The sequence below is a fragment of the Thermobia domestica genome, chromosome 8 (genome assembly GCF_964235325.1).
Source record: "Thermobia domestica chromosome 8, izTheDome1.hap1.1, whole genome shotgun sequence".
In the NCBI taxonomy this organism is placed as follows: Eukaryota; Metazoa; Arthropoda; class Insecta; order Zygentoma; family Lepismatidae; genus Thermobia; species Thermobia domestica.
In genome coordinates, this window is record NC_137461.1 from 168,398,196 (window position 1) to 168,424,412 (window position 26,217).

Sequence of the window (26,217 nt, forward strand, 5' to 3'; positions counted from 1 at the left end):
GCACAAAGAACACTTTTCATATTTATAAAACTATGTTATAAGTATTAGAAAAGAAATCACATCTTGGAATATAGCAAATTAATCGACTTAAAATTTTATATACTGGCCTAGTTTTGTCAACGTGTCGTCTGTAGCTGCATAGTATTTCCAGTGGTATTTCGAAATAGAATATTAATACTTCAATATATTACTACAAGTTACTGGCTACTATTTCGAAGAATATTTGAAATATTACGTAGCTGGAGACCCCAACTTGATATTCATCCTTTGTTTAATTTGTCCTTTTTTTTTTTTTTTTAATTTGAAGGCTTAAAATAAAATATATACATAAAATGAAATAAAAAATAGAAAGATCACATAAAATAATAAGAATTACCTTTGAAAACTGAAGTTGACTTCTTAGCGGGAATGTGAAAACATGTTGAAAAGTTACTTTCGTAAATTTAGAAACGTTACTGGAAACTACGAAATTTGGTCTATTCAACTAAATTAAACTCAAAAGTTTAATTTTAGAATAATTTTCGGAAACTTGAATTATTAATGATGTGCTCTCTCTCTCTCTCTGTATATATATATATATATATATATATATATATATATATATATATATATATATATATATTAAAAATATAAACCAACGTGACTATTAAAAGGATTCTACTCTCAGAATATCGAAGCAAGAATATTATATGCTTCCAATAAACTTTAGAGAATTTTAAGAAATTTAAGTTCTTTATATATGAAATTCCTATCCTCTAATAAATTAAAATGCATAAGAAATGGTATCTCACCCGTTTCTACCAGTTAGGATACTTTTAGGCACTTCCTCAGAAAACGAAACAAACGAAATATTTTATCTACAATTACAGGCAATATAACATTTTTGTTCACATTATATGTAAGCACACCTAACAGTAGAGAAGAACAAAATGACATTCCTCTGAGAAACTGAACTTTTGCCTTTGCAGCAACTTATAAATCTGAATGTAAAAGATCCACTGTTTTTCTATACTGGTTTGAACAGCTAGCTTCAAGCCTTCTAGAGGCTCTTGCATGATTATGCACATACATGAGGCACTCTACATGCGGATATTTGTTTCACGTTGTGAAATTGCAGTCTTACAAATTTACTGCGGCTATTTCTACTTGAATAGTCAGCCAGAAAGAGGTTCTCTTTAATTATGTTACAATGCATCCCAACAATCTAAAGATTTTCCACCTGGTTTTGCACATACGAATGGTGAAGAGACATAAGGTGTTCTGAAGAAATTACAAAAAAGATAATTTTATTATAATCAAAAGAAATTTCAACCAGAAACTTGAGGACAGAAAAATTTTTGAACGAAAGTATTGCAGCAATATTACCATATTTCATTTGTATCTATCATGCACAGAGACCATAAATGTTCAAAAAGTCATTAAAATAATTCAGAAATTTTTGAAAAGTCACTTAAGTGAACGTAGTTTTGCTTTCTTTACATACGACTGTTTAGAGTGTTTCCGTGAAAATTTTTCTGTAGAATAGAAAGGTGCTTAAAAGTACATTATCATTCGATTAATTGTCTATTCTGTGCATCGAATCTATTATTTTCCACGGTCCACGGTAAAGGACAAAAAATATTCTACCTGCAGTATATCTCATAAAATATATTTTAGCAGTAACTATATTCTTTTTAAAGTTAACTCTACTTTCACAATTTTCCGGAATGAGGATTCAACTTAGATTTTAATATCCCTCACAATTCAACAAATTCTACTTTATTTTCTTCCACATACTTCCACAGAATTCCAACATTCTATCAGCACTGCAGAGTAAGTATGAACATTTCTTCTTCTTTTCCTTGTCTAAATGTTTAAGATACATAATACTAACGTTCCACTTAATCTCGAATAAAAGTTTTGTTCACAAAAGCATTATAACCTAAAATCTTCACAACAATATCGCTTCGAATTACATCCTACTGTCACACTTATTAGTATTATTATGGAGATCAATATTCAAAACAAAATAACTACACCAGATTGGAAGTAAAATCTTTGTCTGGCAACCTTTTAATACAAATGAAAACGATAGTTACAGACATCTTTTTGGGTAAAGAAAAAAAAAAAAACTGCTTGGGATCAAAGGACAGTCCTTCTGAATCTACGTACTAGTGTGTCCCAACTGTAAATTGGCTTATCCACAATTGAAACACTAGTACTTAATTTTAGATAAGCTACCTTGATATTCTCAAGATCAATTATTTAAAGCTTTCACTCATGATTACATCTAGCGTCAGTAGACGAAATGCCTTTCTTTTTTTATATTTGAAGTTAAGATAAATAACATAAAGTACCTTTCTAGTTAAGGACTTTACTTTCATTTGATACACAATTGGCTTTGTTGGGCTTAACAGAAAAAGGTTAGTAAAATATGCACATACCAGGCAGAGTTCTGAGTCAAACGTTTTGTCGGTTGTTATGTGAAGTTGGTATTGCCTTAATGTTAAGAAAGTAAAATAGAAAATAAATATTGAAAATATACGTAAACACGGTTCAAAAGTTTAGTGTATCATTGATACAGATTACTGAGTTAGTTCTTTTTCAGTTAAGGTCATAGTACTCTCACTATACTGGATGGATGCTTTTGAAGCAGTGCGATCATTATCAGCGAAGTTGAATGAATATAAAGCAAATTCGTAATTTAATCACTACTGCATAATCCTGGAATCTTAGAACTAAATCTTTATTACCTACCAAAAATTCGTGCTCATCATTATGATCGATCTTCAAACTCTGGTACTTGGAAGTTATAAACTCTGTGATAAAATTGGCGAAGAGTCCGAGTAGAAGGATGACATAACACGTCCTTCCAGTGTTTTCATCACCAATCTTTTCACACAAATTTTGTAATTTCTAGTAAAGGAATCCACCAGAGGTCGAAATATAAAGTTGTGCCATAAATATTGAAGAAATTAGTGACTACAAATTTCTGTTAGTAAATTAATGATGTTTAAAACATTGGAACTGATTTTCGTTTTTAATTTTTCATTAAAGAGTTAGCTATCAGGCACAACTGGCTTAGTATTCCATCATGTATAATTATAAGTTTTAGTGCTGTTTTGTTAACAGCTTGCATACATTTTTCTACTGTGATACAAGGCGGCGAATAACTGTGTTAGGAATTCTTGCGGATATGTGAGTAAAGACAATGAACTTTTTGGTCCGACAACTTTTCATTTCCTCAAACACACAGGAATTGAACGGGGAACAGATTTGGACTATAGCCTGGATCCACTAAAACCTCTCACTGACGTACTGCTAACTATGTCTAGTGTCCTCGTGAGGAAGGTTAGAGACTCCTGTTACAAGATTACATCTGTTTGTGTTGATCACCTACCGCAACGATACAAGGAGATAGATGTACTTATCAGCATTGACGATCACACTTTCCTCCAAGAATTTCGTGAATATAGGCACATGGTGATCAAAGAACAGCGTAATTTTAATGGCTTCCTCTAAGTTTCATTTCAGTGTGCCTTACAATATAATGACATTCAATTTTTACGTAAAACATAAGGTATAAAATGTATCATGATAATACAAACTTGCATTTGTACAATTCACATGACAAATGATGCATGTCTTTTGCTCATAATTTCAAGTAACATCAACATACCACAAAATAATTGATCAAACTTAAAATATAGCTGTTAAATAGCTTAATTCTCGTCTTTATTAACTTAATTACCTTCTGAAATACTTAAAACTAGATTTGCTAACTTATTCAGTCTACAGCAGATCTATATATCGATCTCAAAGCTACAGCTTACAATGGAAGATCCTTATCTACTAAATTATGTAAGGTACTTTACAGAATTCTGTTTAAATTTTAGTTTTCTTTTAGATATGTGCTTGCAGATGCCACAGATATAATCAAACTTCTGGTGTACATTTCTATCAGTCTTATTACTTCTTTGTGCGAAGATTAAGCTGAATGCTTTCGCATTCCTGCAATAATAATAACAATAATAATCACAATAATAAAAACAAAGCTTCTCTTAATACGTTCCATAAATTAAATCTGTTAGCTGTTTTTTTTTCTTTTTCCTCCAAGAATTCTTATATTTACGCACAGAAGCCAAAAATAAATATTTCTGCCACTTACAAGCCTTTCATATTTTGACTTATTATAAAACTAACACAGCTTAAAGCCTTCTTTATGTTATATTGAAGGATTTAATTTCACAGCATTTTAGAACAATCACGAATAGTATGGATACCCTAATCAAAGCATATTTCTAACAATAAAACAGTGAATAGAATGTACAGTATAAAGATTATAAAATATAATGACTCAAAAAGAATAATGAAAAGTATGTAAGTAGAATCATCTTATATAAGGCACTGCTTACTACATCTTACAGAAAAACAGTTACAGGAACAAGAATAGATCTACGTAAGAAAATAATGATTTCTATATAATATCTACCATTACTTTAGACAATATACTAATCAACTTTTCCACTGCTTCATATCTACCCCCAGAAGATATGGGATCTACACATTCTCTGAGAAGATCAGGAAGTTCTGGATACTGTACCACTACCTCTTCCGGAATATCATGCAGAAGTCCTCCAGGAAGAATACTCGATTTTGATTCAAGAGACAATAGCTCCTATCATAAAAGAAAGACAAGATGTAATTTACATCTGCATTTACAACGGAAGTAATACACTAAATCATACATTTGCTTTAATTTGATTTGTAAAAATGGTCTTCTTTACTGGTTGAAAAATTCATGTTTAAAGTATTCATTCTGCACAGAGTGGGCGGAAAGTAACTCCCTATTTTGAATTGTGAATCTCTATTGATGTTATGCGTAGATAGCAATGAAAGTTATCTTGCTTTACAGACTAAAGTATGCCATTTTTTCCAGATCCTGTGAAGCTATTGTTGAAGCCATAGAGCTGCCAGGACGATTAAGTATTGAGAAGAAAGCTAAAATTGCAGCAAGACTTGAAGTGTGACAATCTGTAATTCAGTTCCGCCGGTGGTGGAGGGGTCAACATGGGAGACAAGCTGTTCTGGATGCAAAAACAATTAAAAAGTGCCACAGAAAATTAATGACCACCGGAAGTGTCGTGGACATTACGAAATCAGGTAGGCCCTCGACTTCGGTATCAGAGGTAAAGGTGGCCACAATGAGGGAGATATTTGAGCGAAGCCCTTCAAAATCAACAAGGAAGGCTGCAAGAGACTGGTATCACACGCTATTCTGTGCGTGCAATTCTCTACAAAGAGTTACATTACAGCCATTGAAGACTCATTATGCCCAAAAGTTGTATCGAGATGATTACGATAGGCATGTTGAATTTTGTGAAATGACGCTCGTATGGCATGAAGATCATCCACACCTGTTTGAAAACATTCTGTGGAGTGATGAAACTATGTTTCATGTAGAAGGGTTCGTTAATAGTTATAATAGCCATTATTAGGCAGAAGGTAATTTCAAAGAGACTGTTGAAAAGATACAGGACAAGCCGAAAGTGACACTATGGTGCGGATTAACTTCTTCCCGCTTTATTGGATTCTATCTGTTGATAGACATTATGAACGCTGAAAGATGCCTGGAAATGTTAGAAACTTTTGTATGGCCTACAATTTCTCAATGGGAAGAGTCACATGAACTGTTATTTGTGCAAGATTGAGCTTTCCTTTATTACGTCTTGCCTATAAGAAAATGGCTTGATTAGCGCTTCGCAAGACGCTGAATAGGTCGCCGGGGTCCCACAGAATGCCCAGTGTGAAGTCCAGGTTTCACTCCATGGGATCTCTTTCTATGGGAGTAGCCTACAGAAGAAGTGTATTGCAGCATACCACAAACTCTTGACGAATTTGCGAATAAGATCCGTGAGATTATAAGTGGTGTTTAGTGTTGTAAAAAAACGTTTTTTTCTTCTGTGAAGTTTTTCTCACTAAAAAACACCGTTCTTTTTCATGTTTTTTTTTTCAAATGTCTTTTTTTTCTGCAACTATTATTATTGATTTATGTTGCAGATTATTGAAATAATCTACAGAACTTGAGTCGAAGCCCTCGTAACTTACAAACCGTTCGTTTGTTTGAACCTATACGAGCAAAATTGTGTGATTATTCCTTTTGGACCCAGGTCATTTTCGGCGTTTTCCTACATTTTCAATTAGTGACTTATTGCTCAAAAATAATTCATTCGATTGATATGGTTAAGGCCTTGTTTTTTAGAAAATTGATGTGGCTATTTTTTGTGTAAGTTGCATTGCAGTGTTGCTAACGGGTTGGAAATTATTGAGGGAAATGTAAGGGTGAAAATTTACAAAAATTCCCTAACCGAATTTCAAATTTTTTTGTATCTAGCACCACTGCTGCTGTATGGATCCAAGTCACCTAAAAAATTTTGGTGTGTTGACAAGGTACAGTGAAATCCTGAAGTCGCTGGCTTCCATTCAAAGAGGGAAAAAAATCTCTCTCATCATACACATGAAATTTTGACACTTTTTACGCCTCAGAAGCAAAAATCAACAGATATACCGGCGCTACAGCTTCTCTAATTATCCTATTGAAACTTTTTATGGGCGCCTTCCATTTCAACACAGGCAATAAATAAATAAATAAATAAATAAATAAGTAAATAAATAAATAAATAAATAAAAATAAAAAAATAAATAAATTTGTACCATCACCCTCTCAGATATTGTTGAAACTTTTTTATAGCAACTAGACATGTTTTTAAGAAATATCTTTTTTTTTTTTTTGTCGCAAAAAATTTTCCCGCCAAGTAATGGGCCATCGAAGACGGGAAGTACAATTTATGAATTGCAGAAGACATGGAAAATGGTCACCTTCAGAGCCCCACCATTCAACTATGGAGACAGGTAGTGTTATAATTCTTGTTGTGGTATGTACATAAGGATATAAATAAACTATATTTTATTATAGTTTGGTTTGCGCATGCTTATCTTTTCCTACATAAATTAATAAATGAACGTCAGTTTATCTGAAAAGTCGAAGTTTGCGAATTTTTTTCGAGCACTTCCGGTTCGAATTTTAAAATTCTGTTTTCACGGTTGGTAAGAGCTAGTTACCCGCTTTCCGAAAAAAGAAAAATGTATCGCTTCTGTGTGCAACCGTTTTGTCGCCAAAAAAAAAAAAAAAAAAAAAAAAAAAATCCAGAAATTGTAAAATTTTCAAAAATTACCAGTTTTGGGCGCAATTTTCTCGAAAACACCTTTTAAAATTCTGAAATTTTGTCAGATAGTTCAGCTTTACATGAATAATAAACATACTACATATCATTCTCGATCAATGCTTCATGAATTAACTATAGCCTTTTGAAATTAGCGAAGTTTCGTTAACTTTGATGTCACAGTTAGCAACACTGGGAACAGTAAAAGTGCAATAATTTGATGATGTTTGTGGTTCACATTCATTAAATGAAGAATAAAAGGTTTTCTTGACACGTTTTTTATTATTTTGATCAAAAAGGCTCTCTGAAATAGTAAAATAAGTCTTCCCCCTTCTCCTCCGTTTTTTTTTTATTCCGAAGTAATCTGAGATGGAAATTACGATTACGAAACACACAAATTTCAATTCCTCTTACTTAAAATGGTCTTCGGAAACAAAATTTCACTGATTTTTTTTCACATGGACCAATCATTTGCTTGCTTGATGTCTTTACTAATAGCACGTAACCGTGCAGATGCTCCAATAGGTGTTGATACACTCACAACTCGTCCAGGGGTGGATCCAGGGGGACGATCGCCCCCCCCTCAGAAAAAGAAACTTTCTTATTTTATATATATATATAAATAAAACCCATCCCATAAATAAATAAGAGTTTTTAGCTCTTTAGTAGCAGTATTACAAGCCCCCTCCACCCAGAAGTCTGTCCTGGATCCGCCCCTACGTAGTACATTGTCGACAGCCACAAAACACTTATCTTCACTTCTCTTATGCTCTTCTCGAAACCTGTACCTTGCTCAAGGTCCATGTGGAAGCATACACAGCACTTCAACTTCACGTAATTCATGATTCATTCATAATATTTCTGCTACGCACCACTGGTTAACATACGTATATGTATGTAACAAAAGCTCCTTTTTGCACACTTCTTAAATCTACACTTTGAATTGCAGAAGCTCGATTTTGGGGGAAGCATGAAGCTAGTTCATGGTGATCTGTTACTGCCATAAAAACATCGCCAATTTCTGAAAGCCAATGGTGACTTCGTTGAATACCAGTTACCGGCCGCACACTTTCCCATTCTTGTGTTGGTTTTTTTTTTTTTTTTTTTTTTTCGGAAGTTGTCGAATTCAGTTCTAGGCAACAACAAAACGAGAGTAATACCCAGAGTTTATATTGCGCTATAATCACGAATTCTTCTGTGGTTTTAATACTGTGTATCTGTTTTTGCCTAAGGTTATGCCGTGTTGTCACATTCTTTACACCCCCCTTCCCCGCAATACCATCGCAAAGACCCTTGCATGGCCGGTTTCACTGCAAGAACACTGCTTTATCGGACCTGTCTGCATCTCGAACATCTGAAAGCAATTTCTAAAGCGGGATGTAGCACCATCAGAAATCACTGACACGGTTTGGGAAATTGTAGACACTTATTTTCACGTTGCTGAGTTGAGTTGATTTTAGTTTAGTATTCCGTTCAGCAGCGAGGCTATATGAAATGTGAACCTACTGATTAACGTGGAATCCGAACCACATGACCTCCCGCCGCGAAGCAAACCCGGGTCTCCCACGCCAAAGGCACTTACGCCAACTGCTTATCCACGAGGGAGCTCACTTATTTTCCCGTATTCGAACCTTTTTCTATAACCTATATTTTTGCTTTTCTTCGAATATTTTTAGAATCTTGTCTATGGCTATGAATACATGAGCCGAATCGTGTGTTTTGTCGTCGCTTATTACAACAAAACTGTCAGCTGTTTCATATTCCGGTGATAACTCTGAATTTCACTTTGCAGAATAACAGTCCAGTTTTCAACGAAGTCCACATAAAGTAAAATAGAATTTGTATCTTGAAATTTTATACGATGCTTTTCGGTAGGAATTAATTCTCTTTGGATTTTCTTGATGTGGTCATGAATTACAATTCTTAAAGTTAAACCAGCAATGTATGATATGAAAACAGAAAGTGGCACAGTTTTTCAACAAGATCATTGTTTTCCCATGTGGCATACGTAACACTTTCATTTTCATCAGGATCAATAATTAAAGACCCCACACTTATTCCGTCCACTCCAGGACATTCACCACATTCTTGAAGAAGACAGCTGTCATTTTCTATGGATCATACTACTAAAGGAAATATATCACTCCTGACAGCTTCAATACAGACTGCACCTTTTATTTGTTTCAACGCAGTAGCAGCTAACTTAAAATTTGCACAATACACACACACTTCCCTCGCACTCGCACACACACTTCGACACTCACTTTAGTTGAATACTATAAAATTCCGAATGACTCATTCTTATGCTGGAATTGTTCTGTTTAAAATGTACGTAAATTTCTTTGATGGAACGCGTAAGAAAACGTTTCGATTTTTTTTTCAACTTTTTGTCCTTTTTCGATCCCTGTAATGACATCGCACTTAATTGAGACTTTGTCTGGAGCATTCCAAATCATCACTGAGCTAAAAGATTAAGATTTTTATAGATCAGAATTTATTGGATGGCCATTTCAAGTAAACTTAAAATTTGTGTGTTTCGTAATCGTAATTTCCATCTCAGATTACTTCGGAATAAAAAAACGAAGGAGGAGGAAGGTTCATTTTACTATTTCAGAGCGCCTTTTTGATCAAAATAATAAAAAACATGTCAAGAAAACCTTTTATTTCTCATTTAATGAAAGTGAACCACAAACATCATCAAATCACTGCACTTTTATTGTTTCCAGTGTTGCTAACTGTGACATCAAAGTTAACGAAACTTTACTAATTTCAAAAGGCTGCAGTTAATTCATGAAACATTAGTCGAGAATGGTATTTGGTGCGTTTATTATTCATGTAAAGTTGAACCATCTGACAAAATTTCAGAATTTTAAAAGAATGTGTTTTCGAGAAAATGGCGCCCAAAAATGGTGATTTTTGAAAATTTTACAATCTCTGGAAATTTCTGCGACAAAACGGTTGCACACAGAAGCGATACATTTTTTTTTTTTCGGAAAGTGGGTTACTAGCTCTTACCAACCGTGAAAACAGAATTTTAAAATTCGAACCGGAAGTGTTCGAAAAAAATCGCAAACTTCGACTTTTCAGATAAACTGATGTTCATTTATTAATTTATGTAGAAAAAGATACGCATGCGCAAACCAAAATATAACAAAATATAGTTTATTTATATCCTTATGTACATACCACAACAAGAATTATAATTCTACCTGTGTCCATAGCTGAATGGTGGGGCCCCGAAGTTGACCATTTTCCATGTCTTCTGCAATTCAGAAATTGTACTCCGCGTCTTTGATGGCCCATTACTTGGCGGGAAAATTTTTTGCGACAAAACAAAAAAAAAAAATATTTCTTAAAAACATGTCTAGTTGCTATAAAAAAAAAGTTTCAACAATATCTGAGATGGTGATGGTACATGCTCTGCCTGAATTGAAATGGAAGGAACCTATGGTGCGTTCTGTAGGGCAAAGAGGAAGCTTTCAGGTAGTGGTACGTTTGTTCCAATGTAGCCAGCAAGAGGGTAATAATAGAGGGGAAGAGGGAAATTTCCGAATTTTTCATCTAAAATCGGGAATTAATTGTTTTGGCTGGAAACACTGCCATCAGACAGACGAAAAGTATCTTAAAATAAACCTTAGTACTCCAAGAATATATCCTACAAGTACCATGGCGATATCTAACCAAGTAAGCATGAAATTAAAAAAAATATATATATTCTACCTCAGAAATTCACCATTTTCTTACCATTTCCAGAACATGGTTTATTATAAACCTCAACTGTACTTCCTCTAATTATTCTAGTGAAACTTTTTATGGTGCGCTGTGTAGGCTAAGGACGAGGCTTTTAGACACTGGTACGTTTGTTCGAGTGTAGCCAACAAGAAGGAAATAATAGAAACAAAAAAGGGAATTTTTCCAAAATTTGCCCCTAAAATCTGGAACTAAAATTTTCTGTAGCTGGCAACACTACTATCAGACACACACAAACTATCTTAAAATAAGCTTTTGTATCCCTCTAATATATCCTATAAGTATTGTGACGATACCTAATAAAGTAAGGATGTCAATAAAAAATATCTCATTCTACCTTTAAAAAAAATCAGTTATATTTCCAATTAGAGAACAAGGTCTACTCTAAACCTCAACTGTACTTTCCCTAATTGTCATATTGAAACTTTCTATAGTGCGTTGTGTAGGGCAAAGACGAGACTTTCAGATACTGGTACGTTTGTTCCGATGTAGCCAACAAGAGAGAAATAATAGAGACAAAACAGATAATTTTCCCAAAATTTCCCCCTAAAATCTGGAATTAAAATTTTCTGTAGCTGGCAACACTGCTACCAGACAGACGCAAACTATCTTAAATTTAACATTGGTACACCACTAATATATCATACAAGTAGTATGGCGATATTTAAGGAACAAAGCTTCTAATTACCAAAAATATATTACGGTAAACAGAAAAGTAGGGAAAAACTAGAAAAATCAAAGGTTAGAACCTAAATACGAATTTTTCGTACGCCTCCTAATTACCCCATTGTAACGATCTGTACTTGCGTTTGTTAAGTAAGGACAAATGTTCGATTGGCGTAAGTTGACTTGCACTATAGGTACGGATTTATAAACAAAAATTTCGAATTTTTTGCCCAAATTTACGGAAATGTTAATCTCCCTAATTGGCAACACTGCATGGAGGCCTCTCTAATTTATATCAACAGTTAGGTATCCATCCGAGGTATCTATCTGGCAAGTCTTAAGGAGGTCTTTCTACAACGAAGGAAGCTACAGGGAGAAAAGAAGTAAACGAAATTCGAAATTAGAAAATTCTCGAATTTTTGACAGGAGTGAAATTTAAGAAGGAAATTCGACACCAGAAGGAAAAGAAATTAATATGATAAACTATGGTCCAACCATATTTAGCAAGAATAATATCCCGATATCTTAATTAGTGTCCACACAGGAGCGGATTAAAAAAGTGACACACCCGTGTGTGCTACTTTGGCCACCTGGGCCACCGAGTATACATTTTTTTTTTTCCTACTAATCCATGTTGTTGTTGTAGTTATAGTCTCGACTAATAATAATATCCTTGTTGTAAACAATAACTTTATAAGGAAAATTTTATCTCCTTTTTACATCTTAGTTCCAACACTGTTGGTGAGAAATGCAAGGTGTTTCTAAATGAATATCGGGGTTTTGAGTCTTCGTAGTACTTATTACATTTTACGCACAATTATAAGCAATGCATCAAGTAAAACAGCATCTCAAACAGTCTTTGCTACAAGTGTTCGATGTGAGATTCATTCGTCACACGGCACACATCTAGTCGATAGGCAAGAAAGGCCCATAAACTTTCCGCCATATGGCTCAAAACATTCAATTTAGGGGAGTCTCGTTTCAACTGTACCATCTCCTGAGGATTTGCTGACGGCCAGATGCAAACATTATGAGTGTTCACATTAGCTCTTAGGTGAAATGTTGATTTATCACTGTAGACGACACGATCCAAAAAATCTTCATTATTATGCAGCAAGATTTCACTTGTGAAATTGGCCCGTAAACCGTAGTTTGTAGGCTTTAGCACGGGCCCTAATCGCCGCCCGTGGTCAAGTCCCTTGTGCATTAGTTTGCAGCCCTGCAATAATGTCCCTTATGGAGAGTTTCATAGAAATGAAAGCAACATCTTATTGCTTGTTCATAGATGACTTACATGTTCTGTGCCTTAATTCCTTAAACATTTGTATTTTGTTCTGAATTAAAACCTTTTACCTGTAAATTGTAATTTAAAAAATGTCCACAGATTCTTAATCCCGTTTCTGCTACTCCAAAACACTTACTAAACCTACAACAGTTCAGTTGGTGCTAAAAGAAATTGATATATCATGAATATCAGTACACTTACAAAATTGAATATAACTGAGGAAACCTGAAATGTCAATCTTGATACATGTATTAGAACGCAGCACGAAATGAGAATTTTTTTTAAAAAAAATTCCAGCGCTCTTCCCGCCTATGATATGACAAACTGCATTTATTTACGCATTATTCAGTGCATTGTTTGTGTATAATCTTGTTCGCTTGCTGAATGTAAAACGTAACTCACACAACGGCTGTAACAATATAATGACTTTTTTATTGTCTACCAGTACACGAACAAATTCCAGGTATGTCTTAAATTATAATCCAACTTGGCATATTATCTCAGCCGTAATGCTGTCAACGGAGCTGCCTTGGAAGCAGTTGCCCCCTCCCTTCTCAATTATGGTCCTGTCACTTATCACATACCAAGCAGGTAGCCAGCCCAAAAATGTAGGGGGAGCCCGATAGAAGTTTGAGGTTCCCGATCGAAACGTATTATAATTAATCATCATATTATAGTTCACTTGCAAGCCTACCGTGAAAATTTTAGGAGGCCAGTAAAAACTTAGAGGGGGCCCGCCCCTATGGATGCGGGACGGTTACATACTAACATGATGTAGGCCTCTCATTATTTTTTATGTTAATTATATAGCCTATTGTGGATCTCCAAATATTTGGCGGCAACAAATCTTTCGCGGAGTACGTCAAATTTCGCGTGTGGAGATACTATGATTTCATACAAGTATACAAATATCTCTTTAAGTATATTATTTCATTAATAGATAATCATTTTTTTTTACATAGTTTCTTTACCGGTCTGTTATTCTAGTATAAAATTAATAAGTTGACACCAAATCAGTTGCAAACACTGCTCAACTTACTATCACATTTAGTGACGTCATATTGTGTGGTGCTCTGGTTTTGTCAACCTAAGGTCTCCCTGTGTCTTCTGCCTGTGTGTAGCGTGCTTCTATCCAGTGACGAGAAGGAACAGAGAAGTGAACCAGTGACACTGAACGAGAACAGAGGTCGGAAATACTACCAAGCTTATGAACGAAATGGAGGTATTTAGGGGCCATTTATTATCCCCGATTATTGCGCCTTATTATGCATCGACGGAAAAGTGTTGATGAAACCTTACATAGTTTGGGCCGTAGAATCCAAATCTGCAATCAAAAATTGGGATTTCCATTTGAAATTTCAAAGTTAACCCACCCCAGCCCCAAGGGGGTGGGTCTAGAGGGTCGAGTTTGGTTTCATCAGATAGGTTTTTTTTTTTTTTTTTTTTAATATTACTAAACACGTGTTTTTTGGTTTTTCGCTCCGAAGTTCAGTTCTCGAGTTATTCCATCGTGTCTAGACTTTTGATCCACTCTCTCTCTCTCTCTCTCTCTCTCTCTCTCTCTCTCTCTATATATATATATATATATATATATATATATATATATATATATATATATATATGTGTGTGTGTGGTGTGTATGTATGTGTGTGATGGATAAAGAAAAGACTTTTACAATGTGATACAGGAAATAGATAATGTAATGGCCATATAACGTAATAAACGTTTATCAAAGAGGATAAACTATATCAAAAACTTCCGAAATTTGAGTATTTAGCAATGTCTAATTCATAGAAGCAGTGTTGGGCAAAATTAATTGAAATCAATTGCAATTGATCAATCAATTGAAAGTAATTGCTATGAAAATTAATTGCAATTGATTTCAATTTGTAATTGACAATTTCATTGCAGTAGCATGTTGACCTAACTTCTGGCCCACTTTTCCCCCCACCCCCTAACTAACAAAAACTATGAAGCCACCACTGACCATTGTACTTTAACACAGAAGGATAGCATAAAGCCCCCTAACTAACAAAAACTATGAAGCCGCCACTGTGCACTTTAACACAGAGGGATAACCCAAAGTGAGATTGAATATGCTTTTATGACATTTAAAATCATAAAAACTTACACCTAAACTTACATCTAAAACTTACATCTAAAAACTTACAATCTAAAACTATTTCTCTTCTATCTTATAGTGTCCCCATGGTAGAGTATCTATCCCATTCTTTAAAACACATCTCTTATCATCCACACAACTTAAAGCTAGCTTATTTACTTCTATACTGTACAAATCGTGCTTATAACTTCTAATCAAGTTCATCTTCTTATAATATTCTTTTTGGCTAATCAAACAGTCCTTATATTCATTAAATGTGAGTTCTTTATACACAACACTCTTCTTAACACCTTTAGCTTTCTTACAACACTTTTCTTTATCGAACTTACCTTTAAAGTCTTTATCTGTTAAATCTATTTGAGGTGCTTTTATACTGTACATCTTACTTCTTAAACCCACAAACTCTTCTATGATTGTGCCTTTAATCTCATCCTTCATCTTACCAAGTATTTTCTTATTGATTTGCGGTATCTTATATTTGTTATCTTTAGGGTAGTCACTGGTATCGAAGTAATCAATGTAGTTTTTCATGTCCTCGTACACATCTTCTGTTTGAATATGGTATATATAGCTATCAGTATCTGTATAACATACTTCTATTTTGTCTTGGTATTTTGGTTTCATCACATTGTAATGGAAGTCGTACATTAAATATTTGGATAGATCTAAGATACTCATTCCAACATATATTGGTTTATTGAAAGTTAATTTTGTTTTATTCATTATGATCGCACATAGATTCTCAGTATAAATAATTCTATCTTTAAAATTTGGTTTAGCAATTAGTTTTTCCACTCTTGTTGGATCACATTCTATTTTTATAGGTTTACATCTCTTTCTAATATTTTCCATAGTCTTTCCAAAAACTGAATTGTTCATGAGCTTATAGAAGTCTTTTTCAAAGTCATTTGTTGCTCTAGTTCTCATCTGCGTGTTTAAATCAATATATTTCTTTAACCAATCTGATTGTTCGAACTCTATTACTCGATGTATCTTGGTAAGTTTTAATCCAAGTGAAAGACATTGTTTTAGGTTTCGATAGTGAATTACATATTTTTCTTTGTCATATAGGGTTGTTAAGAGTTTTGATTGTTTTGAACCAGGTGGACACATGTTTTGAGGTGCTAATGGGTAGTCTTTGTGATAGTCATGCAATTCTTTAGGATATTCAAGATCAACTTCTAATATGTAACCAGTATCAGAATCATCAGGTATGTTTGTGAAATCTATTTCTCTTATCTCATCTTCACTTAACCATCTGAATCCCTTATACGGCATATATTGACTCATTGCCCACCCATACAAGTTATTGGCATCTAGATACATTAAGTAAGAATCTTCTTTATTCTTATTGTAATCTTCCATATACTTATTGTTTGCTTTCACATATCTTTTTGAGCATTGACTAATCCCACCTCTTATACCTTTCTCTACCATTAATACCATATCGTAATCAGTTAATAACTCTAGTTTTATAGTTGTCATCTTTAACATTGCATCCCAAGCTAAACCTGGTGCTGTCATATACCAAGCTGGATCGAGACCATAAGCTTTAAGACATGTTTCTCTAAAGTTCTCAAACACATCTGCTAATAACAACACATCGGTTTTTAGATATAAGTCATGGTATTGTCCGAGATTCTTAATTTTAAATGTTTTCCACACTTTCTTTGCATGCTTATAATCCTCATCGCTTATATGTGTGTTGTTAAGTTTGTTGTAGAATGCTTCCTTTGGTGGTAATTTTCTTTCTCTAAACCTATCCCAATTGTTAACATAATCGTACGGATAAACACCTTTTCTTGTTACAAGTTTAAATTGTTCTTCATCAGGATAGAAGTGTTGTGTGTGCACCATTTGTTCTCTCGTTAGGTTTGATGATAATTTGTCTAAACTACATGCCATAAATCTGAATGAATCTACGAATTTTAATTTGATAGTTCCAACTTTTTTACTGAATGATATGTAGCGTTGCTCGTTATTAGGTATTAATTCTATTTGTTCTTTATTACATCCTAGCTCTTTTATAAACAAGTGAGAGTCATATCCAGATAAGTTATGTATAATCACTGGTACGAACTTAGGCATTTTAACTTTTAAGTTACAGTTGTTACATAATGCAGCTACAAACTCTCCTGTTATATGATCGTGATGTTTAACTTTATGGTTTTCTGGTGTATATTTTACTTTACAGTAAGAGCAGGATTCGGATTTGTTGAACTCTTTTCTCTGACTTTTTGTTAATGGTAATTCGTTGTTTTCTTTATATATGTTCGAAATTTGTTTGGCTTCTTTCTTTAACATTCTTATGAACTTCTTAGCTGCATCTTTACCTCTATACACAACAGGATTTGTTTTACTTCCATCACTTTTTACAATATAGTAACAGAACCCAGATGGTTTGTGCTGCTGATATTTTTTAGTATATGATTCATCTTCCGGATAACATTGTTTACATCCCATAACCTTATGTAGCAGACATTCAAAATCAGCGTAAATCGTAAATGGCAACTTCATCGTAAATTGATAGTTTTTAAATTCAACGTATGTATCTTTCGGTGGCATTTCTATCTTAACAGCTTCGTGAGTGGAACAATCTTTTTCGTGTTTATCTAATGCACATTGTGAGTAAAAATATAACAAGCATCTATCACATAAGTATTTTCGAGCTCTCCATTTAGTTATTTGGCTGCTTACTAATCTACTTAGATCTTTAATCCAACAATAGTGTGTTTTAACTTGGTCTTCATTTTGTTCTTTTACATATAATAAATTCACATGGATGTCTTTCTTGTTTTTAGTATGATATAAAACGTATATTGTATATTTTCTATCATCACTATATGTATAAACGTTAAATGATATATTGAGCCGTCTTTCAATTTTTGGGATGTCACTTAGTTTTACAGGAAAATGAATATCTTTTAATATTGTTTCTAAGTCTTTAACAACTTGCTTGTACTTTGGTGGTCGTTGTGGATGTTTCTCAACAGGATGCAATGCAGAGGCAATTGAATACAAGAAACATTTTTCATCTTTGTTCTTTACATTGATAACAGCTTTTTTCTTTTTAATTTCATTTGGTAGTTCTATGTATGATGATCCTCTATATGGCGCATATTTATTAAGAGCTAACTCTAAGTAGTTTATATTTGTAAGAGCCCATCCAGAACCTCTAGCTTGGAACTCATCCATTCTTGCTCGTAATATTTGTTTAGCATCACTTAAGAATTCTTTTAGATTGGTTGATTGGAATACCTCTTTGTTATTAATGTTGAAGTAAATGTCTTGAATCTCTTTACCTTTCTTATATTGACAGCTTATTAGGAGATTAGCCTTTAACGATCCATGTTTTTGTAAGCTGATGTTCAATCTATTTATTAAAGCTTTTGATGTTGAATTGATATATTGTTCTAGAGGATCATGTTCTTTATAAGTTGTTGTAAATTTCCATGTTTCTAATCTTGATTTGAATGCTGTGCTTTTAAGTTTTACATTGATTGGTACTGATTCAACTTTGATTCTTGGTTCTTCAATTACTTCTTGTTTAAATGGGAATATATCTCTAATCTGTCTCCTGCTTTGTTCATCGTCATATTGTTTAAGAAGGTCTATCAGTTCTGCTTTTCTTAATCGGGAATATCTTCTGATTCCCCTCTCTTTACATTGGCGCCTTAACTCTACTACGGTAAATTTACTATAATTATTCATCCTATTTATTATATAGAAAATCTTTATTACTCTTCAATTTTTATCTTCACCGGGTTATTTCAGTTCATTTTCATTTATCCTAGTACAACGCTTAACATTGTACACCCCTGCCATTGTCTACATATTACGCGTTGTATTAGAACACGGCTTTCATGGGATTAACCCATCAAAGTCACATATACACATTTAAAACTGAATCATTTTTGTAAGCTTACTCATCATCATCATCATCATAATCATCACTACCATATTTATATTCATCATCACTACTCAAATCAGATGTTTTTTGTTGCATTACTAATAACTCTTTTTCCTTTAACAGTATTTGCTTCTCTAGTAGTGTTGCTAAGAGTTTAAGATCATGATGAATTAGTTCAAGTCTATCATGTAATAAATCAAAATCTTTCTCCATATTTGTTATATAGAAAACCAACAAAAATGAAATAAATTTAAAAATCTAAGAATAAAAACAAACATGACTAGTGCTAAGGAAATATTATCTTACAAACCTATATTTGATTGTGTATGTAAATATTTAGATATTGGTGGTTACAATGATAAGGACAAAATAAATTTTAGCGTGTCCATAGGTATGTTAGATCATTTGTTCAAGAAAGCCACTAAAGAAAAGAACTCATTTCTCATACAAAACATTCTCTATGCAAACGTTATGGACTTATCCGATGAGATATTAGATTCACTAACTAATGAGCAATGGTTATCTATAGGCTACGATGATTATGAGGAGGAATATAACTATGATCACATTACAGAAGACTTCATACGCAAATATCAGGAGAAAGTTAATTTGATTGAAATATGTTTATGGAAAAATTTATCGGAAGAGTTTATAAGAGAATTAGCTGATAAAGTTGATTGGGAGATTATTTCAGGAAGCCAAGACTTATCAGAAGACTTTATAAGAGAATTTGCAGATAGAGTTGATTGGAAAGAAGTATCGTATCACCAAAAGCTATCTGAAGAATTTATTAATGAGTTTATAGATAAATTTGATTTTGATGCTATATCTTACAAAAACGAACTCTCTGAAGCCTTTATACGAGAACATGCAGATAGAGTTAATTGGTGGTACATATCTGGAACTAAACAATTATCAGAAAACCTTATAAGAGATTACGCTGACAAAGTAGATTGGGAAATGATTTCAATGTCTCAAAATTTAACAGAAGAATTTATTGCAGAGTTTGAAGGTAGAGTTCATTGGCGTAACATTTCAACTTATCAAGACCTATCTATAGACTTTATATATTCATTTAGACATTACGTAGATTGGAGAGCTATAATAAGAAAATATCATAATAATCCCAATTTAGGTGATATGTTGAATGTAGCATTCGCTGTTGCAGCAGAGGGTTAATGCATAACACTTAAATTGTACTTTGATGGGTTAACCCATAAAAGCAATGGTATATTTAGTTTCTCGTACTTAAATGTCTCTTAACTGAATAAACCTGTCAACAAGATCTATATCACTTAAATCTGTGTTCATATGCGAACCGTGCCAAGTTATTCTATCATCATAGCGTTCTTTAGCTCTGTTGTATAAGTTGATAGAGTTTGGATCGTCGACGTTAAGCAGAATACTCATACTTGGATACTTAAGTTTGAGTTGTTTAATCCTACTTTCGTAATTGCATGTTTGTACTCTTCCAACCCAATACTTATATCGTTCTATTCTTTCTTTTTGATCTCGTTCTTCTTCGTCATAGTAAAGGAGTACATTCTCGAGTTGTTCTTTAGTAAGGTTTTTCTTGATAATGAATAGCCTATGTATCTTTCCTGGATCTTCTGTATATGGTGCTGCAACTGTTTTAAGATAATCAACTTTGCTTTCTAGTTCTTGATTGTACAATCGTAATTGCTCCATTTGTTGTTCTATCTCTTCTACTTTTGATTGTAACTCTTTTTGGTCTTCTTGAATCTGTTTAAAATTAGAAACGAAATAGTCTTCGATGATATCATAGCATTTGTCGTAGAAGTCTTGTGATATCCAAATAGCAATAGAGAGAAATATCTTTTTGTAGACATATGTTCCGGAGATAATAACATTTGTTTCTGCATCTCCTCCTTTTACTAAATATGTAGAAGAGCGACCGCTGGAATTCCGGCAGTCGGTTTTCTCATCGTAATACCTTATTAGTTCTTTTGATTGTTTATTTTCTAGCCAGTGTCTAAACCTCTTACCACCGCTCTGACACAGCTTAGTAGCGTTGAAATATCCTGTACTCTTATCTATAATCAGCTTGAAATCACCAAACAAACCATACCAGTAATCATCTTTAATCTGTTCGTAGCAAATATCGTTTAAACTAGGAGAATTATCCATAGTACCCATATTTATTATATAGAAAATCTTTATTTTTAACTTCATTTTCGTTACCAGCTAGTTTTTACTGTCTAAGATGAGTTTCTGAAGTTCCCAGCTTCGGAGGGACTTCGAAGTTTGTTGTATTGTGCTAATTTGACTTCATATGATGCCTGTTTGAAACCCTCGGAATTCCGATGATTAATCCCAGCCACTTCGAAGTTTGTTGTGTTGTTAATTTTTGATAATTTCCACAGCTGGAATACAAGCGCTGGAAATATATGTTATGGGGTAACGTTTCGTTACCCCCTTATCTCGTTCAAACTATCCTTTTATGGCATAATAACCATAAAAGACAAACATCTATATTTACACTACAACATTACTCTTATCTATCCAACTATTATGTGAATCATCAAACCCTAGCCATTTGACATATACTTTATCACCTTTCTTTCTCAACACTTTCTCCACCAAGTATTCATCTTTGTGTTTCGTCTTTAATAGTTCTGGTTCGTAAAATCTACCTTGCACATCCTCTTCTTCCAAATCTTTAATTCTATATGTAGGCGGATTAGATGGAATAACTTCACTAATAACAAATACTTCTGTTGACCAATTAGGTGTATATCCCTTCTCAAATAGCCCTTTCAACTTTCTTATACGAACATGATCACCTAACTTGTATTTAGGCTTAACACGCTTATATTCTTTTTGATACACTTTCTCCAATATTGTTCTCTCATTCTTCTTGTTAACTTCTATAGGTTTTAAACCAATTGTTCTATGAATTTGATGATTATACTCTTTAACTAGTGTTGGTAATATCTCTACCCATTTGTAGTTCCCTTGTGTTGTGAACCTTTTCCACATGTTCTGCTTAAGCGTTCTATTGAATCTTTCAACCACAGAAGCTTTCTTACCACTATAGGTTGAGTAGTGATTAATCTTATTTTCCTCCATCAACTTCTTAAACTCTTTATTGTAAAACTCTTTACCTTGATCTGTTTGTAAGTTACTAGGTTTTCTCGTTCTTAATATGGATTCGAATGCTTCTGTAACATTCTTCGCACTCTTATCTTTAACAGGAACAGCAAACGCATATTTCGAGAACACATCTATAATCGTTAGCAAATACTTATAACCTTTATTGATTTTGGAAACACCTTTTAATACTCCGCTATCCATTTCTACAAGATCAGCCTGCCAAAGATCATCGATACCTTTTATAACTACACTTAATCTGTCAAAGTTTTTTCTAGATGGTGTAGCGGCCGACCTGAGGCGCCTTCGGGCCGACCTAAATTTTTGCTTTTCTTACTGTTATTAAATTCATAATTACTATTTAAAAACCTTTTAATTGCTTTATTGCCATGTAATTATTGCAGGTATTAGTCAATGTTAAATTTCTCTCTTTATATTTTGTTCTTTCTGTAAAATAACTAAGCCAAACAAATACTTAAAGTTAGCTATTGTCTCGTAAAAGAAAACTCATATCTTTTTCTCCCCTCTTTACATCTTGAAAAACAAATCTAAATTGGTAACCTATAACCTTCAATTCGCTGCACGTGCAAAAAAATATCTAACCCTTGTGTCTTATCTAAAAGTCTAATGTTATTTTCTAAATACTCTCATTGTCCTCTGTTTAAGCCCAAATGTTCTCAAAAACATGGTAGACGTATAATTAACATTTTAGCGCCGAAGTTGACACTTCGAAAATACTAAATATGTCTATTTTAACACCGTATAAAATAAGTGTCTTGAAAACACTTGTATTTTTGGTATCATTGTAAAACAATTAAAAAACCTGTAAAATCTAAATAAAGCTTAATTTTCTTTGTAATATCAAATTAACCTTTAACTTTTAATTTGGATATTATGTACCAGATGACGCTAAAGCCTTATACTGTTTGTAATAACGCGCATGCGTGACTATTCTAGTTAACACCCTAAATAGTCGTTTAGATTATCAATACCCAATCTAAACGTAAAAACTAATTTCATTGCACACGAGTATCCGCCCTTTTTAAAAAGATACCACCCTACTATACTCCCACGTACGTAACGTGTGAATAAACTCCCTAAATACAAAATAGCTATACAAGCTGTTCTCAGGGGGAAATCATTATGTGTCTACGAGGCACGAGCTTCGTGCTCGTCGCCGGGGGCTCCGGCCCACTCTTCGGGCTCAGGCTTCTGTCCTTCGCCCGCCGGACTTGCGTTTCTTCTCTAACTTTGTTAGAGTCATAAAAAAAAAAACTTAGTGCATTCTCAAAGTGTGTTATTACACTGTGTTAGTGGAGAACTCCGTCATCTCCGTTCTCCTACCAAGGACCATCTCTGTTTTCATTTCGTGTGTGCAATACAGCAAGAACTTTGTTACTGTGCTGAACGTTATTTCTAGTAAGTTTACTACTACTACATGCAGGCAGTCGTAATTCAATCTCTTCATTGAACTGCCCTTGTTTCTCTTTTATCATTGGTCATATTCTGACCCCTCTCAAGTTTCACGCATACGCCACTAAACTTGTGCGTCATCTAAAGTTACCTCTAATGTATAACAACTTATTGCTTATCAACTCTTCTGCGCTATACAAAAGCAACTTACAATAAAACTCATACTACTTTTAACTCGGCGTTCCAGTCATTTAAAACGCCTATCTAAAGTTTTCAAAGTACAACCTCACCTACTCATATTCTCTCAGAAAGTACCTCCGAAGAAGCCGTTCGTCAAAATCATTATTATCACATCTCTTTCGTTCTCTGGTTCCTACGTGAACCACTACACCAATCACGCCTGTTGAGTAAACCATCACCCTTCTGTGTGTGTTCTGCGACTTCAATACTATTCCTGCATTCGCCGTGAGAATTCCAATTAAAAAAAAAAATTCATCCTCCGTAGGCAGTGAAAGCATCCTGTTGGTTTTACCGCTCAAACCAATACAAACATCTTCTGGAAATTCTTGGTCGCAACAAACATCTTATTACCACGCTAAGCTCAACTAGACTTATACAGGACTCAACGATATCTCCAGAGGCCACTTAAAACTCTTTCATCTGTGTAGGTGTTCAATTGCAAAGTAAGTGATTTAAGTTGTTTTAGTAATCTTAATTGTGCATCTTGATTCCTCGCATCGACTCAGAATCACGTCTACTTCTTTGCACCCAATATCCAATTTCAGTGTTTATGTAAAGTGATTCTACAACTAAGGTTGTTAGCAATAACTATCTCTTCCATTTTATTGTTTTATCAATTAAATTGTTATTAGGCTAAATTATTTTAATATAGCCAAGCCTAACCTTGTCTTGTAAAGTTTATGTATTTAAGGTCCATTAAGTGTGTTAATAATCCTACCTCCATTGCATTAACTTTATTTTTAATTCATTGTTGTATAATACATGCCTAATTATTAAGTTGTCGTCCCGCTACAAATATTTATTTCTTTGCACTAGTCCTAGTGTCTATTATTTTGGTGTACTAATTAATCTCGTTGTTATGTAGGCTTCACGTTAACTAGTAACCCCTTTGAAGCCGCCACTGCCCTAAAGTGCTGGCAATTACCTGCAAAACATTCACAAATCAAGGCTCCCTTATAATCTCGTAAACTCGTGCTTAAGCTTTGTAATTAATTATTATCATACCTAGGCACTCATCCTGTTCTCTCTCTCTTCCTATCAAATCACCTTGCCGACAGCCTTGTTAGTCGGACATTGTTTGAACAGGACGGACCTCCTCCCTACCATACTAATAAATTGCCGAGCCCCATAAACTGCTCAGCTCCATTACATTTTTAATGTCAAGCAACCCTCTAAGTCAAAAATATTCTTAAAACCTTTCGTGGTCCTTTATTAATTATTCTGTTAGTTTAATTTCAGCTACCTTTGGTAAAAATATTGTCGCTAATAATCTCTTTTTATGTTCGTAACCTGTGGTGGGACTCCCTCACCAGTAGCCGCAAAAATTCTAATCGCCTCCTGCCACCGGCCCCGACATAAATTTGGTGGCAGCGGTGGGATTCGATCATTAGCTCGTCATCTAATAATGTGTTAACTGATATTGATTATAGAATCCTATGTTGCTTTTGTAAATGACAAAGCAGGAGTTATTTATATTATTACTTTCATTTGTGTTAAGTAGTTTGCTTAGGGTCATTTATATTCTAAATGAGTTTCGTATAATTTAATGCTCAATTGTGTGAGTTGAAATGATAAGTTTCCTATTAATTTGCTTGAAATTTAAATCTAAAAGTAAACATTTTGTGTTGATATGTTGCGTTGGGCAAATGCCCCCTTCTACCCTGAAAGCTTAACTATCATTTTGCTTGTTCTAAAGAAGTCAATGAGGGAAGGAAAAAGAAACAGTCCATATATCAAAAGAATAGTTCGTTCCTTTTTCTTCAACACAGAGAGAAAACATCTGTTCTCTGTTAGTTTCCCCAGCTGGGCAAAACAAAACAAAAAGAAAAAGAAAAAGAAAGAGCGAGAAAAAGGAAGTGTGTTGGTTAGCGTTCCTCGGTTGTGTAATGCATTAGTATTCAAAAGAAAAAACTGTAGGGAGAAATATCAACACAATACCTTGAGAAGGTTTATGGCGCCAAATGCGGGACGGATACTTTCTTCTTCACCTATCGAGATGAAAGCTATTCCGTTCTGTATTCAAAGCTTCTCAACGTATTCTGAGTTCGATTCTTGCAATGGATTTTCGCGAGATTCATTTCAAGAATCATCAGTCGCAAGGCTGGTGTAGGAACTCCAAGTATTCAAATTCTGCTTGTGTAATTAATGAACAAGTCAGTCAAAACAAACATCATTGAAATTTTGAAATTTATTTTGAAATTTTCATTCTGTGAGTCCTTATACTCACGCGTTGTTAGTTCTTTAATTGTGGGTAAATTCTTGATCTTTCCCCGACTGGCTTCTCAGCGTTAGTGGTAAATTAAATATTATGTTAGGTGCTAAAGAGATTCCTTACACGAATTATGCGAACTAAAGCCTTAATATGTTTCGTTTCTCAGTAAAAGTTCATAATGAAATTCATTATTGTAATTTTGAAGTTTTCAAATTATTTTAAATTTTCTTGGAGGCCAATTTAATTTTATTGTTTATGAATGGACGTGCTTTTTGTTAATTATGAGAAAATTAAGTATACCTAAAT

General features: G+C 33.8%; 1 protein-coding gene across 12 annotated transcripts in view; it reads right to left on the minus strand.

Annotated features, from left to right (window-relative positions):
• Positions 1 to 266: 266 nt before the first annotated feature.
• Positions 267 to 26,217, minus strand: part of LOC145693344 (divergent protein kinase domain 2A) — a 140,912-nt gene continuing 114,961 nt past the window's right edge. For 11 of the 12 annotated variants that reach the window (XM_081769246.1, XM_081769244.1, XM_081769241.1 and 8 more), the window contains one exon: positions 267 to 4,657. In XM_081769246.1, the coding sequence (XP_081625372.1) occupies positions 4,457 to 4,657 (201 nt within the window). In that variant the 3' untranslated portion in view covers positions 267 to 4,456. The remainder of the gene's footprint in view (positions 4,658 to 26,217) is intronic. The other variant, XR_014132747.1, reaches the window with a different exon arrangement.